The 16,515-nt window shown below is 39.2% G+C and overlaps 1 protein-coding gene across 3 annotated transcripts in view; it reads left to right on the forward strand.

The window, feature by feature from the left end:
* LOC124787822 (DNA mismatch repair protein Msh3-like) overlaps positions 1-16,515 on the forward strand; it is a 344,981-nt gene that overhangs the window by 70,342 nt on the left and 258,124 nt on the right. For all 3 annotated transcript variants that reach the window (XM_047254753.1, XM_047254755.1, XM_047254754.1), the window contains exons 5-6: positions 246-371; positions 13,175-13,287. In XM_047254753.1, coding sequence (XP_047110709.1) covers positions 246-371; positions 13,175-13,287 — 239 coding nt within the window. The remainder of the gene's footprint in view (positions 1-245; positions 372-13,174; positions 13,288-16,515) is intronic.

The raw sequence follows: 16,515 nt of genomic DNA on the forward strand, positions 1-16,515 counted from the left end.
CCTCTTCTTCTTTTATTTTTAAACCATGTTACCACAATAACTTTATATTTTTCTACATCAGAGGAAATAATTTTTGTTTTAAAGGATAACATTAATGTCACTTTTTCTGTGTCTGTGTGTGCCACTGACTTGTAGTAATGAGCTTTTTAATGTTTATTTAAGCATAATTTCAGCTTAGAGATTTTTAAAAAATAGGTTCTCATTTCAAACGAGATAACTATAGCTTCTAATATGTCTTTTTCAAGGTTATAAAGTGGGAGTGGTCAACCAGACTGAAACTACTGCACTGAAGGCAGCTGGAGAAAACAGGAATGCCCCATTTTCAAGAGAACTAAGCTGTGTTTACAGTCGAGCCACATTAATTGGTGATGATATCCTTTTCAAACTAAAGGCCATGTAACCAGAATACCTGATGATGTTATCTGTAAAGTAGTGGAATTTGGTTTGTAATACTTTTGAAGTCAGGAACTTGCATTTAAAACACAGATAGATACAGTTAGTAATTATCTTATGTTGTCAAACTGGTTAATACTCTTCAGTTCATTTTTGTGCACTTTCTTAAAAAAAAGGCATCTTACCAGAAACAAATTGGGTAAGAAGAGGAAAGTCATACAATTCAAAGCATTATAGGCTGAAAAAGCTACAGTGGAAGAATAAACAAAGATATTAAATTAAGAAATGCAGGAACCAACTATATTTTGATATTCACGGTAAATGATAACAGCCGAACTGTTTTGCTGTTATCATTTACCGTGAAAATTTTTGACATTTGCTGCTTCAGCCATGTTTAAAATTTTGATACATTTTTATACTTTATTTTGCCATTGCACATTTCTGTTTTTTGTCCATATTCAACTGACTTAATACATTTATTTAGATATTGTTTACTTACCTTCTGAATTTTAAATGTGCCATTCAAATTTGTAATTTAAAGTACAGAAAAGTGAATGATCCCTATTGTTCCATTAAGTGAACTCATGGCTGCTCTTAACCAATAAAATAATCATGATTAAACACTAAGCAAAGGAAGGTGACAACTCATATTTCCTTCACTTTCTGGAACAGTAAGTATCACTGTGGAAAGAAATGTGGAAAACTGAAAGTGATTGGAGTTCCATTCTATTATAGAACACTCAAAATAGCACATAAAACAGATATTACTGTGAACACACATTACTGGGACAAGTGATGTATTAAGTTTGTGTGAAACCTGCAGTTGTCGAAGATTTCATCCATCTGCATTCCCATGAGTATTTTGAACAAATGATTATAACTTAAAAATCACTGAAAGAATGACAATTTCTTCTGGCAATGAAATTCAGAGGATGCTGAAGAAGCAGAGGCTGTTGCATTCTCATTCAAGAGAGACCGCCAAATGATGACAAGTGAAGGTTAGTAGAGATTTGGGCTACTGTGAAAAGATGTATGTGTGAAGCGTACAATAACTACTACCATCACACCTTAACAAAAGATCTGCCAGAGAACCCAAGGAAACTATGGTCTTATGTAAAATCACTAAACAGGTCTAAGGCTTCCATTCAGTTCCTTGTTGACTAGTCTGATGTAGCAAAATGAAAGCTGAAGTTTTAAATTTCACATTCAAGAAATCGTTCACACAGGAGAATCATACAAACATACCGCCATTTGAGTATCGTATGGGTGACATAGTAATAAGCATCCCTGGCATAGAAAAACAACTGAAAGAGTTGAAAGTAAATAAATTACCAGGATGGAATCCCAGTTTGATTTTACAAAGAGTGCTTTACATTATTGGCCCCTTAACTAGCTTGCATTTATCATGAATCTCTTGCCCAGCACGAAGCCCCAAGTGACTGGAAAAAGGTGCAGGTGACTGCAATATATAAGAAGGGTAAAAGAATGGACCCACAAACTTACAGACCAATATCCCTAACTTCTGTTTGCTGCAGAATCCTTGAACATATTCTCAGTTTGAATATAATACGTTTTCTGGAGACTGAGAAGCTTATGTCCATGAGTAAGTGTAGTTTTAGAAAGCATCGCTCGTGCAAAGCGCAGCTTGCCCTTTTCTCACATGATATACTGTGAATTATGGATGGAGGGCAACAGGCAGATTCCATGCTTCTAGATTTCTGGAAACATTTGACATGGTGCCCCATTGTAGGCTGTTTATGAAGGTATGAGCATATGGAAAAAGTTCACAGATATGTGAGTGGCTCAAAGACTCCTTAAATAATAGAACCCTGTATGTTGTCCTTGATGGTGCGTGTTTGTCAGAGATGAAGGGATAGTCACGAGTGCCCCAGAGAGGTGTGATAGGACTACTGCTGTTCTCTATATACATACCTGATTTGGTGGACAGGTGGGCAGCAATCTGCAGCTGTTTGCTGATGATGCTATGGTGTATAATAAGGTGTCAAAGTTGAGTAACTGTAGGAAGATGCAAGGCGACTTACACAAAATTTCCAGTTGGTGTGATGAATGGCAGCTAGCCCTGAATGTGGAAAAATGTAAGTTAATGTGGATTAGTAGGAGATCAAAGATGAGTAGGAAGATTAAGTTCGGGTACGGAATCACAGTCAAGTTGTTTAAATATCTGGGCCTAATGTTGCAAAGCAATATGAAATAGAACGAGCATGTGAAAACGGTGATAAGAAGGCAAATGGTCAACTTCAGTTTATTGAGAGAATTTGAGGAAAGAGTGGTTCACCTGTAAAGAAGACCACATATAGGACTGTGGTGCAAGCTGTTCTTGAGTACTGCTCAGGTGTTTGGGATCTGTACCAGGTTGGATTGAAGGAAGATACTGAAGCAATTCAGAGGTGGGGCTACTAGATTTGTTACCAGTTGATTTGAACAACACATAAGTGTTACAGAGATGCTTCATGAACTCAAATGGGAATCCCTGGAGAGAAGGCGACATTATTTTTGAGAAACATTATTGAGAAAATTTAGAGAACTGGCATTTGAAGCTGACTGCTGAACAATTCTACTGCCACCAACATACAGAGTGCATAAGAACCATGAAGATAAGATATCAGAAATTAAGGCTCATATGGAGGCGTATAGACTGTCATTTTTTCCCTCACTCTGTTTGTGAGTGGAACAGGAAAGGAAATGATTAGTAGTGGTACAGAGTACCCTCCGCTATGCTCCACATGATGGCTTGTGGAGTATCTATGTAGATGTAGATGTACATGTAACAAAGGCAATATTATGAGATGAGTAGTCAAACTGCTCACTTCCTTCTGTATAAGTGTCGAAGTTTGAATTAATAAGGTATGGTTAAATCAACAAATAATGAATGAACTATCAACTGATAGCAGATGATGGTTTTGCTTCTAATTTTTAGCTATATCTTTTCGTGGAATTCAATAGCTAATGTAGAAAATTGTTTTTCAAGGAAATTACATCTCAGTTCGGATAAAAGATTGAATAGTTATAGGTTGCAGAGAACTAAATGTAACATTTTCTGAGAGTTCAAGTGATGGAAAATCCAGATGGAATAACAGTATGAGTTAGACAGATTGCCCACCACACAGATAAGGTCTCATGGATGACACCTTCATGATCTGGATTGAGGGTGAGAACACCCAATCCACATTCCTCCAGAACAGTACTCATTCTCCTTCATTCCCTTCACCTGGTCTTTCTCAGCCCCCAAAGCTATCTTCCTTCAATGTTGACCTCCACCTCGCAGATGGTTCCATCAGTACCTCCATCTACATCAAACATGCCAACCACCACCAACATCTCCACTTTGACAGCTGCCACATTTTACACACCAAGGAGTCCCTTCCATACAGCCTAGCCTCCTGTGGTTGTAGCACCTGCAGTGATCAACAGCCTCTCTCCAAATATGCCAGGGATCTTGCCGAGGTCATTGCAGGCCAAAATTACCCACCTTTTTCCAGAAACAATTCTCCTATGCCTTGTCTTCCCATTCACCCACCATACCCATTGATGGCCACAAAGGTGTACTAGTCCATGTTACTGACCACTATGTAGCCACCCAAGGATAGCATGGTGGCTGCCTGGCCATCAGAAAGTCAACTGCAGCATAGCTGGCCAGTTCCCATGGCTGAAAACTGCTGAGGGGGCAGTATACATTGACTGCGATGCTGGCAGCAGTTGGCAGGATGGCCTTGCTGAAGTAGGTGGTGATGACACAGTCCTGCAGTGGAGAGGTGGTCAACAGTGAGTGTTGCTGGCAGACCATGTGGTTGCTAGTCAGGCTCGTTGTGGCCTGGTTCGAATCCATGATCTCCAAATTCGATAGAGTGCTATGTGCGGTGCCCACTGAACATTTCCACTGGTGTGTTTCTGTTCAACACCCAAGAGGATCAGACTTACTGGTTCTAGTAAGCTTGTGTCACTGTATAGCAGTAGGTTTGGGGTGTAGAGGCTGTCGGCTGGCTTGGGGACTGCATTGGTGTTGAAACTGGATCCAAATTCAGGACCAGAGATGAAGTGTTGGGTGTTGTTAATGGTAGACATGTCAGAAGCCCAGTCTGACATCAGGACAGGACAGTTTGAACAGTGGGTGATGATGCAAGTTACCAGTGCAGAAGATCTTTGTCTAGGCTGCAGGTTCAGCTATACTTGTCCAGATGGTGCTGTTGTGTCAATAAGTCCTGCTTCCTGTCACATACATCTGAAAAGCTGCACAATGCTGAGGTAGCAGTACAGCAGTGCCTGCCATGGCAATTCTGTAAGTGGTAGCTCACTTGTTCACTTCTCAAGCTGATGATATAATGAAGCAGTGCCCCCATTACGACTCAGTACCACTGGAGCAACTGAAACACATTCTCTGCTGGGGTTTTGACTACCTCGTGCCCGGAAATGGTGCCTACCCAACCTAAACAATGTCCTTGTCTGCTATCCATTCCACTTCTGCTGCCAACCTCTTGCCCCATGGCTCATACCTCTAGAAAAGACCTAGATGCAAGACCTGTACATTACATGCTTCCACTACCACCTATTCCAGTCCTGTCACAGGTATTTCCTATCCTATCACAGGCAGAGCCACCTGTGAAAGAAGCCATGTAGTCTACCATCTTAGCTTCACCACTGTGCAGCATTCTGCGTGGATGTTGACCAAGAGATAGCAGGACCACCCAATTGCTGAGCATGTTGCACTTGACTGAAATGACTGCTTCACAGCCTGTGCCATCTATCCCACCAGCACCATGTGTTAGTGTGTTTTAGAGCAAATTAAAAAAAAAAATCAAAGATGATTGAGAAGTTGTCAATGCTAAGCAACCCACTGCCCAACAGTGGCCCAGACTGATGAAAATGTGTTGAAATGTGAGAACTTGTGAATTATGATCAATTGTTAAATGTTTTATAGGACATGATTTAAATTTAGTGAAGGCCATTGTGAGTTCAGTTGCAACCTGTTATTTGAAAATGCAGAAGATGTGTGTGAAGTTACTGCCAAAAGTTTTGACAAATCTGGATGTCCATGGTTTGATGTTCTATCAGTTGTAGGAATTTTTCTCACTTTGGACTTCTTTCACCTCTAGAAATGATTTCTTAATGTGAAAAATGCCATGCAGCATTCAACATGTTAAATGTAGGTCCCTTTATAACAGGTGGAGTAGGTCATTCCAGAGGTCAGAAGAAGGAAAGGGCATACCAACTCCCAACTGGATCATGCCTAGGAAAGCACAGCAGTGTTTGAACTAAGCTTCAGCTTACTTCCTTCCTGATTTTTTTGCAGTCCCTTGCACTGCTTTACTGCTGCCCATTATACTCTCCATTTTGACCACAGTCATCCCACTGACCCACCATAACAGCTAATTGACTGTCACGAGTGAGTCTTGCATTAATCATAGTGGTCACAAATGCAAGCAAGGGAGGATTATTTTAAATTTTATTGACTTTGCTTTGTTGTGTGTAAACTGAGAAGTAGCATCCTCTTAGCCCGGCTTAACTCGGGTTTAATTTCTTTGTTATATACTTGGTGTATGTGTTCTAGTCTATGTGTCGTGTAAACCATGTTTATGTAACACCCAACGTCTTCAGCAATAGTTATTTTTCCATTGCTAACCCATGTTACTAAATTCAATGTTTTGTCATGAAATATTAATCCTATTATGTTTAAACATTTATTGTTGATTAGAAGGGTGATACACTACGTGATCAAAAGTATATATGACTGTAGTATCTGTTCCCGAAAGAACAGTTACTGTTGATGACCATGCAGCTTTGCTAGAAATGAAATGATAATTAAATGGACACCCTAGCTGCAAACAGGCATTGATATACTTAATTGGGGACATGTTGAAAATGTGTGCCCCGACTGGGACTCGAGCTGGGATCTCCTGCTTACATGGCAGACGCTCTATCCATCTGAGCCACCAAGGGCACAGAGGATAGTGCGCCTGCAGGGACTTATCCCTTGCACACTCTCTGTGAGACCCACATTCCCAACATGTCCACACCACTACATTCGTAATGCGCCTAATAGATGTTTGCCCATCATACTCATCAACATGTCCCCAATGAAGTATATCAACACCTGTTTGCAGCTAGGGTGTCCATTTAATTATCATTTCAGTGATCAAAAATATCCGAACATCCCAAAAAACATAGGTTTTTCATATTAGGAGCATTGTGCTGCCACCTGCTGCCAGGTACTCCATATCAGCAACCTCAGTAGCCGTGAGACAGTAGACTGGGGTGCTCCATGGAACTCTAGGACTTTGAATGTGGTCAGGTGATTGGGTATCACTTGTGTCATATGTCTGTATGTGAGATTTCCACACTCCTAAACATCCCTGGGTCCACTGTTTCCAATGTGATAGTGAAGTGGAAATGTGAAGGGACACGTACAACACAAAAGCGTACAGGCTGATCTTGTCTGTTGACTGACAGAGACTGCTGACAGTTGAAAAGGGTCATAATGTGTAATAGGCAGACATCTATCCAGGCCGTCACACAGGAATTCCAAACTGCATTGAATTTTCTTCATGCCAGGTGGGTACCCCAATGGGCATGGTGATTCCAGTTGATGGTAATTAAATTTGAATAGGATGCTTGAAAAAACTGCATGCAATTACTGTTTCATTGTAAGGGAAATTTAAGCATTACATGAAATGAAAAGATAACCAAAAAAGATAAAATATTTTCACTTTCCAACTACTTTTGCTTTTTCTGCTTTATTTTGATTTCTCACATGTTGATTCTATTAATACCTTTTTTGTAGGTTTTCTGTGTTATTCTGCACACAATTTAATCTCACTTCTCTTGTTACAGTGCAACATAGTTTGATTTCCTGTTAGCATTATCATCCCCTGACTGAAGTGTTTTCTTTTCAATTACTTTATTCTCAGCAACTTTTTATTTTACTCATTTTTTCCTGATCTACATGCACATGTTCATCTATGTCTGCACCTGCATCTACATCTACCTCTGTACTCTGCACACCACTGTGAAGTGCATGTCCATTATACCAGTTATTAAGGTTTCTTCCTGTTCCACTCACATATGGAGCACAGGAAGAATGATTTTTTAAATGCCTCTGTGTGTTCTGTAATTAATCTGATCCTGTACTCATGATCCCTGTGTGGGTGATACATAGGGGTTGTAATATGTCAGTATGACCAAGATCTATGGTTTGGGAGAGAGGGGTGACTCATGTCAAAGTGTGCAGAGAAACACAGGCAACTGTGACATTGACTTTATTGTATCAAAGGTGCACAGCTGGCCTTCCACTTAACTCAGCAATGGTGCCAAACAGCATGTGTGTGTGGATCAGCACTAATGCGAAAGCCAGAATCTGCAGTGTCGATGTCTGGTTGCCCGCCTTTGCAGATGTAGCGCTCCTGCTCACACCATGGCTAAGTGGCCGCCACATGTGTTAGCTGCATCCGTGGCCCAGAACACAGCTGACTGCTCCTTCAAGCATGACTTGTGGGCACCATGTTTTAGTGAGCCTTAGCAGCTGTGACCGTCCACCCAGGGCAACTTGTTCAGTCACTGCAGACAGCTGTGCTCCTGGGAGGCTGTGAGTCCACATCCTTGCCCCACCCCTGCATATGGCTGCTTGCAGTCTACTGGACAATGTCACATAGAGAGCAGAGGCCAGCAGCCATCCCACTCCTTGCGCTGGTGCAACTCCGAGTTGCAGTCCGCCCCACCACAGAAGAAAGTGAGGAAAAGAAAAAATTGCTGGGAATAAAGTAATTGAAAAGAAAACACTTTGGTCAGAGGATGACAATGGTAACAGGAAATCGAACTAGATCATACTGTAAATAGAGAAGTGAGATGAAATTGTGTCTGTGCAGCAGAGGTTGGAAGTAGTTTGAGTGGGCCGTTGGGCATTGATGTCCATCATTCCCTCTGAGTCTAGATCTGGACAGAATGGTGAAACAGCTGGCTGATTTGAACCTCCGGGCTTGCTTATTTATGCACCTTGTCCCTACACCTCTGACATAGTTCCTCTGGAGGGGACAAACAGAGTGCTCTTTAATAAGTACAATGTCAGCTTTCCTCAGCGTGCTTCGTCCCTTGCACACAAGTCTCAAGGTGCTGTTGTAACTGCTATGTATGAGTTCTTCACAGCATGTCAGTGCTCTGATTACTTCACATTTGTGTACAGTGCCTGCCGGGCCATTCCTTCTTGCCAGCAAGCAGTGTCGTAAACCTGCCTCACAGAGTTGTTTGCTAAATATCAACACTGCCCATGCCTGCCCTCCGATGTACCAGTTGGCCCCTTAATTACTATCATCCAGCCATAGTTGCGCAAAATTTACAAGAATACGCCTGTACTTGTTCGTGGCACAGCAGTATGTTCACTATGACTTGTTAGTCCTATTTGGTATGGATCGCACAGACTTGAGCAATAGTCTAGAGGAGGTCACATGAGTGATTTGCAAGCAATCTCCTCTGTAGCAGGATTGCAATTCTCCGATATTCTACCAATAAACTGATGTCTACCACATGCTTTACCCATGACTGAGCCTATGTGATCATTCCATTTCATGTCCGTACAAAGTGTGAGATAAGCTCTCCTCTTCATGGCAAGATGAGTTTTATAGTGCTTAACCTTCACTCCCTTTATTAAGCATGTGATTACCTCCTCTTCAGCCCCTCATAATGTTCCTCTAAACCTACATACATCTTGACAACAGTTCAGTGTGCCTGACCTTGAAAGTGTCTGTTTCTCAAAGGAATCTCCCTCTCTGCCAGCCATTTCTGCATCTGCAATCATTGTGACGTACCCCACTTCACTTTTCTTTTGTTGGATATTTCAGGACTTCCATTATTCTCCCTGTCACATTTATTATCCCTTGTTTAGACAGGTATTTCCACTCCTCCCCTCTCAGTTTAGCTGCAACAGTCTCAACTGCTATCTGTTTCTAAACCTGCCTCTATTACATAGGGCGACCCAGTGGCGGCTTACTCAAAATTTTACTAATGTGCTGTAATGTGGTGGCCCATAGTATTTTGACTTACAAGGATAGTAATCATAACTATGTTTAATGTATTAATTTTACACATATAAATTGAACTGTTCAAATACATTTAAATTTTATAATTGATTATTCAAAATTGCATAACACAAATAAAAAAGGGGGGGGGGGGGCAGTAGGAATCGAACCTGAGCTGACAAATTACAAGTCAATGCTCTTAACCACTAGGCTATCGTGCCAATATGTGAACTGTTGCTCATAAATCCCTCATACTCTATGCATAAATTTTTAGAGTGTGTTTTACCTCTACCTACAGCTCACTCAGGTGAAAGGGGCATCAACCTGTTTCTGCTGATATAGTTTTATTTCATCTATAGTTTCTGTCAACAGAATCAGCTGCTTTTGGAAATTAAAAAAAAAAATCTTTTGAATTCAGTAATCTGAGGCAAAGAATTGACTTCAGATTAAATATCTGTTCAGAACATGATCTGACCTTCCTAAAACCACTTTGATATTCACCTATATTACTCTCCAGTGTTGTTCCTATTCTGTTTAGTTTAATCCTGGAAAATATGTTATAGGCAACAGATTGCAAAGAAATTTCTCTGTAGTTGCTGACATCTAGTTTATTGCCCTTCTTATGTAGTGAATGTATCAGAAGTCACCTCCAAGCCCCTGGACGTTTTTCTACTGTAGCTCTTTTTTTTTAAGTTTTTGTTAGGGACCATTTCAAGAGCTCTTTGTTGTAATCTTCTCCACTAGCTTTATAAGGCTTTAGTAACTTCTTCAGGTTCTTTAATAGTTGGGGCAAACCTTCTTCTAGATTTTTATGAGTAGGGTATTTGAGTTGATGGACTGATTCTGATCAGTTAAAAAGCTGATCAAAATATTTTGCAAGTATTTTAAAATCTTCAGTGTTACGTAAGCCAAATCAGTGAGTCTTGTCCCACATCCTTCTGTTGTTAGGTTTACATTTGAAGCAGATCTACCTAACTCTTTAAATCTTACATTCTCCTCCAAAGATCTGCTGGAAAAGGACCTCATTAGCAGATAATCTACAGAAAACATGGTCCTGCTAAATTTAGATATGTAATTGCTTCTTTTTACGACCATCTAGCCGGTAGTCTTTTGACTTACAAGGTGGTGATCATAACTAAATTGAACGTATTAATTTTATGCATACAAAATGAACTTTTTAAATATATTTAAATTTTATAATTAAAGATTTAATATTGCAAGGAATGAAACAAAAGTAAAAGATTAAAATAATGTTGGTAACAGCGGGAATCAAATCCAAGTTGACAAATTACCAATCCCTCCACTAGACTACTCAGCTATGGTGCTGTTACGACAACTTTTCCTCAAAAATACATTTTACTTTGCACCTGCACAATATGCTACATCATACAGTGTCAAAGAAAAATGCTGACTTGTTCTGTGAACAACATAGCACTAAAATAAATAAATGTCTTGTGACTAGCTAGGGCCTCCCGTCGGGTAGACCATTTGCCAGGTGAAAGTCTTTTGATTTGACGCCACTTGGGTGATTTGCGCATAATGGGGATGAAATGATGATGATTAGGACAACACAACACCGAGTCCCTGAATGGAGAAAATCTCCGACGCAGCCAGGAATCAAACCCGGTCCCTTAGGATTGACATTCTGTCGCACTGACTACTCAGCTACTGGGGGCGTACAACATAGCACTCATGCTGGAAGGGATGACGTCACATCACAGAATGAGCAGTCAAAAATAGACTTCTTTATATAATAATATCTTACTTGTAGTTCTGGGTCTCTTTTGTGTCTGTTGCTATCTTCCTCTGTCACCTTTGACCCAGTGTACTGTGTGTTTTTTCTATTAATTCCTGAATCATTATATTGTTCCCATTTCATTTCTCTGCTTTGCCAGGCGAAGGACACTCTGTGCCTTTCTCATTGCCAATTAGAAAAGTTTTTTAATCTATTATTGCAGTTTCATTTTGGAGATGAATTTTGTTATTGATGATTGTTATAGACATGTACAGTCAGTTTCAATATAATTAAAAAGATAAATTTAGGATTTCAGATACAAAATTCCTAGAATTTTTTCTATTACTTATTACTCATTATTTCATGTATGACAATAATTTGTTAATGTGAAAGATGACAGGTTGCACTATTGTCCGAAGACCTTGTTAACATGTAGCCCTCTCTCCACCCTGTGTGACTTGGTTAGTTCAGAGATAGGATCAAGGCAAGAGCATACCATGTCCAATAAGATGTCATTTATTGATGACATAATGACATGTATGTTGTTACGCTTAAGGCTATTTGGAGACATCAAGGGCACTCCAAGGTAGGAAATCAGAGACACAATGCAGAGAGCAGGCAAAAGCGGTAGCATTTAGGTTACTGGAGATAAATAGTAATGCTAGAGCCATGCAAATTGCAGACACTCTGGGCAGCTGTCCTAGGGGAGAATTTTCACTTCAGAGAATTAACTGGTAACTCCATCCACTGCCCAGATGTTGTTGTAAGCTGTCACTATAGAAGATGGCCATGGAAAGACCTATCTTAGCAGAGTCAGCAAGCTTGATACTTGCTCCTCAGAACTGTAACATCAGTGGGTTTACCCAGGTTAGAGTGCTACTACAGCAGTCCCCACCCACAGAAGGGCAGAGGGTGGGGCCAAGTGACATAAAACACTATTGTTGCTGGCCATAATAGGAGTGGCAGTGATGTTTAGCTTTCAGCTGAATGCTGTTGATACCAGACTTGGAGTTTGTTAATGTGAAATCCAGAAGCATCTCTACCTACCAACTCCTTGTCACTCGTGGCCAGCCGCAGTAAGCTCTGACATGTCTGTTTTTGTCACTTGGAGTGCTGCTCTCAAGTTTGTAGTTAATGTGCTGTTAGTGCTGACTACTTCTGTTAGCATCCACCCCAATGGCTTCAGACACTGACTTGTGTTGTGCAATCAGTTGCCACCTTTGCTTTTTCTAATGTTTAGAATTAGCCTTCAGTGCAGCAGTTAGTCTGATCACAAGTAAATAGTGCTAATCAGATTCCTGACTTCCATGAGTCTGCTGCTGCAACCATCCTGTCGAGTCCCAAAATCCGCATTTCTCATAGATGCCCTGTGAAGTGTTTGGTGCTGATCCAAGTCTTCAACCAGTCTTTATTGGGAATCTGTCTTTATGTATTTGCTCCTCACCACTTGGAAATTGCAGATTGACCTTAAACCTCCTGTCTCCCCTCTATTCTGTGACAGGACATGTCAAGACCATATCTGGGAAAGAACTGTGATGTTCAAACCAACCTTCTGGTTCTTGGCAGCTTGATCTTTTTACACTTTAATATAAATATGTGCAGCCCACTGTTATAAACACAATTATTCAATTGAATATAAAAATCATATTAAAGTGACCCTTCGCACTGATGAGAAAAGAATCAATTTGGGATATGGGAACATCTCTGTGTTCAACCTGCACAATATTTTGCAAAGTGACCGCAGTGCCAACTTTAGGAGAACCACAGTTTACATTTTTGCTGATAAACTGAAATATACCTATGACAACTGGCAGAGACTTTACATTAAATGAAAAGATGATTGAGTGTTACATTGATTTTTACACTATTTCTTGCAAGGATAACTTGCTTGTCAATCTCATTATTGATAGTAGCTATAATAGATGATGATGGATACTGGTATACAGTAGTACAAATGCAATTTATTGACTTGACACCTTTACTCACACTAACACATGTACTTGTTTACCTTAATGTTCCATACATGTAAATCCGCAGGCCTTTGAAGGAAACTGTTTGATGAGAGAGAGAAAGCCTTCGTGCATTCTTTCTCTGTGTGAGGATAACACTGGAAATAAAACAACTATAGGAATTGCAGTGAGTATGCTAATATATAAATTGTAATTTCATTTATAGATTCATCCATAATGTTGGATGTTATTGAGATTTCTATTTGTTTTTGAATTCATACTGTGTCTTTGGTTTTCAGGAATAATCTCTTCAACCAATGTTTTGTTAATGTAAGCTTGGTTTTGTAGTAAAAGTTTATTAAATAAATTCATCTAACTTAGAGAAAAGTTTGTCATTCCCTTACTACTGTATGAAATTTTTATGAAGTAATTGCTTTGTTGTTTCATTGTGGAATGCCATACACATTGGTGTTACTGATGTCCAAAAATTATTTTTTTGTGTTGTTTATATGTGGTACCTGTTTTTTTATACTAATAAACTAAGTGATGTCAGTTGGTTTTGAGACATACTTGTGTTATTGGTAGTACTCATTCATATTTTAACTTAAAACCAGACATATCATTATTCTGTCTGCAGTTTCATGTTTGAAGCTTCTCATTACTATTCCATATATGTGTTGTGTTTACTTTTCAAGGATGCAGGTACATGATGTTTTTGGAGAAAGTAGTTAATTTGCTCATACTTTTAATTAATTAATTAGGCCATTATATATGTTTTTGTATGGATGATGCCACAGTAAATACAGTTCAAGTATACACAATTGCAAAATGAACATACAGTTTAAATACACATAATACTACTTGTGTTATGAGTCCGTATAGTTTGTCACCATTCTGTTGTAAATTGACTTATGTTCATAAGTGTTAATTGTCATAGAGGAGCATTCTTATGAGTAACTTACATTTAATTTTTAGTAACTTTAAGGGTATAATAACTCTAATCTAGTATATGGGTTTTTATGTCTTTTCTAAATGCATGAAATTCATTTTTATCTTTGATCTCTCATGAATGTCATATTTATAACTTTATTTCCTATATAGAAGATAACTTTTGGTTATAACTTTGTTTTTCCTGTTGTGATGTAAATAATGTTTGGTCTCATGTTCACATGTTGTTGTGTTTTGGGTTCTGGTCATCTTTTTTCTTGATATAGATCATTGATAGACACACAAACAAACACAAACATACACACAAAATTCAAGCTTTCGCAACCAACGGTTGCTTCATCAGGAAAGGGGGAAGGAGAGGGAAAGATGAAAGGATGTGGGTTTTAAGGGAGAGGGTAAGGAGTCATTCCAATCACGGGAATGGAAAGACTTACCTTAGGGGGAAAAAAGGACAAATATATACACACACACACACACACGCACACACACACACACACACACACACACAGTGTATACCTGTCCTTTTTTCCCCCTAAGGTAAGTCTTTCCGCTCCCGCTATTGGAATGACTCCTTACCCTCTCCCTTAAAACCCACATCCTTTCGTCTTTCCCTCACCTTCCCTCTTACCTGATGAAGCAACCGTTGGTTGCGAAAGCTTGAATTTTGTGTGTATGTTTGTGTTTGTTTGTGGGACTACTATAGATAGTTTGATATGGTTTTCACTGAAAGATAGTCTGATTCATGAAAAAAGTTTGTGTATATCAGGATATATTATAAACAAGTCATCAAGCCATGGACGCTTAGTGCTAACTGTTAAAGGCTGGGTTGGGTTACTAGTATTACATCAATATAAAAGAATGACATATTACAATCACCACTGAAGATATGCTTTGCAACTTTCACTATGTGTAAATATATTTCCTCATTTACCTGATACTCAATTTTACCCAACCACTTAAGCCTACACTGTCATATGACCAAACCCTATTTTATGCTGTTAATTACTCATCACAATATAAGATGAGTTGTGCCTTGTAACTTTCTCAGTGTGCATTAAAACAGGTGTTTACAGCAAAATCTTTAGATTTTATCCTGCTAAGCCTGATGACATGCTTAGTTAATGATCCTTGATTTTTGCTGTTTTGAGAAGGATTAACTGATAGTGCAGCATTCATCTTTGGTCCTCTAGTGTAGAAGGTATCATCAGAGGTGCCAAATATACCTCAAGTACTATCTTCTCCTGTGGATACTGTTTGCCCTCTGTGAAATATGGCACCTGGAACTGTACTTGTCCTCTTTATTGTGAGTGGGGAGATAGTAGTAGGTCAAGGGCCTTGTACAAAAGGAGCCAGAGACAAGAGAAAACTCAAGGTACTAAATTCATTCTCCTTCCAACAAGCTTAAAGTACTGCCTCCTGTGACTGAAATTGTAACTGAACTGGCACAACATACTTCATCTCTTGAGAGGAAGAAAATGCAAATCAGTAGAGGGCAAGCTATTAATTGTTGACAGTCCAAACACATGGTGAATAATAATAATAATAATAATAATAATAATAATAATAATAATAATAATAGTCGTAAAAGGTGACGAAAAGAACAAACCACTAATAGGGCTAACCCCCCTTTTAGTGTGATTAGTTGGTTCAGGACAGAACTAATGAAGCCTCGGACAAATGCTGTCATGGTCAGGGACGCCGCTTGAACCCTGTGCCTGTCCACAATGGTAACGACACTGCTAGCCAAACGGAAAATGATTTAAAGCCAAATAAATGTGTTTTGCAGGATATGCTTCCTGCGACCACTCTAGAAGGAAAACAAAGACAGAGGATGAGATGGTCAGATGAAGTTAACCTACACCTCATGTTCTGTTGTTACCAACCAACAAACTTAGGAACAAACACAACTGGATACAGATCACAAGCATACACAACATTTATTACCAGATACCCAGAATAAAAATTTTTAACAGAACAACGACTAGCTGATCAGATCTGTGTAATAATAAAAAATAACAGGATACCCCAGTCAGAATTAGAGAACGTCAAACAACAAGGACAACAAATACTAGAACAAAATAATGTGCAATCAGAAGAAGAAGAAGAAAATACAGTAATGGACTCAAACATCCCAGAGCAAACAAACAAAGAACAACTCGCATCAATTAAACAATCAAAGGAAAACGAAATCTTAAGACAGCCACCAGAACAAGCACAAATAGAACACGACGTGACACACATGTTAGATATAGAAGAAAAATTTCAGCCGACATATATAGAATACAAAGACACAAATACAGACATAGACCATTCTTGAATAGACCACCAAATAACCCACAAGTCGAAACAATAATAACAACTATCAACACAGTCATACACAACAAAATAAATGAAAATACAACTATGGAAGAGTTACAACTATTGATTTATATAGGAGCACTCACTACACTAAATATGCACACTAGGC

This window comes from Schistocerca piceifrons, chromosome 3 (assembly GCF_021461385.2).
Source record: "Schistocerca piceifrons isolate TAMUIC-IGC-003096 chromosome 3, iqSchPice1.1, whole genome shotgun sequence".
In the NCBI taxonomy this organism is placed as follows: Eukaryota; Metazoa; Arthropoda; class Insecta; order Orthoptera; family Acrididae; genus Schistocerca; species Schistocerca piceifrons.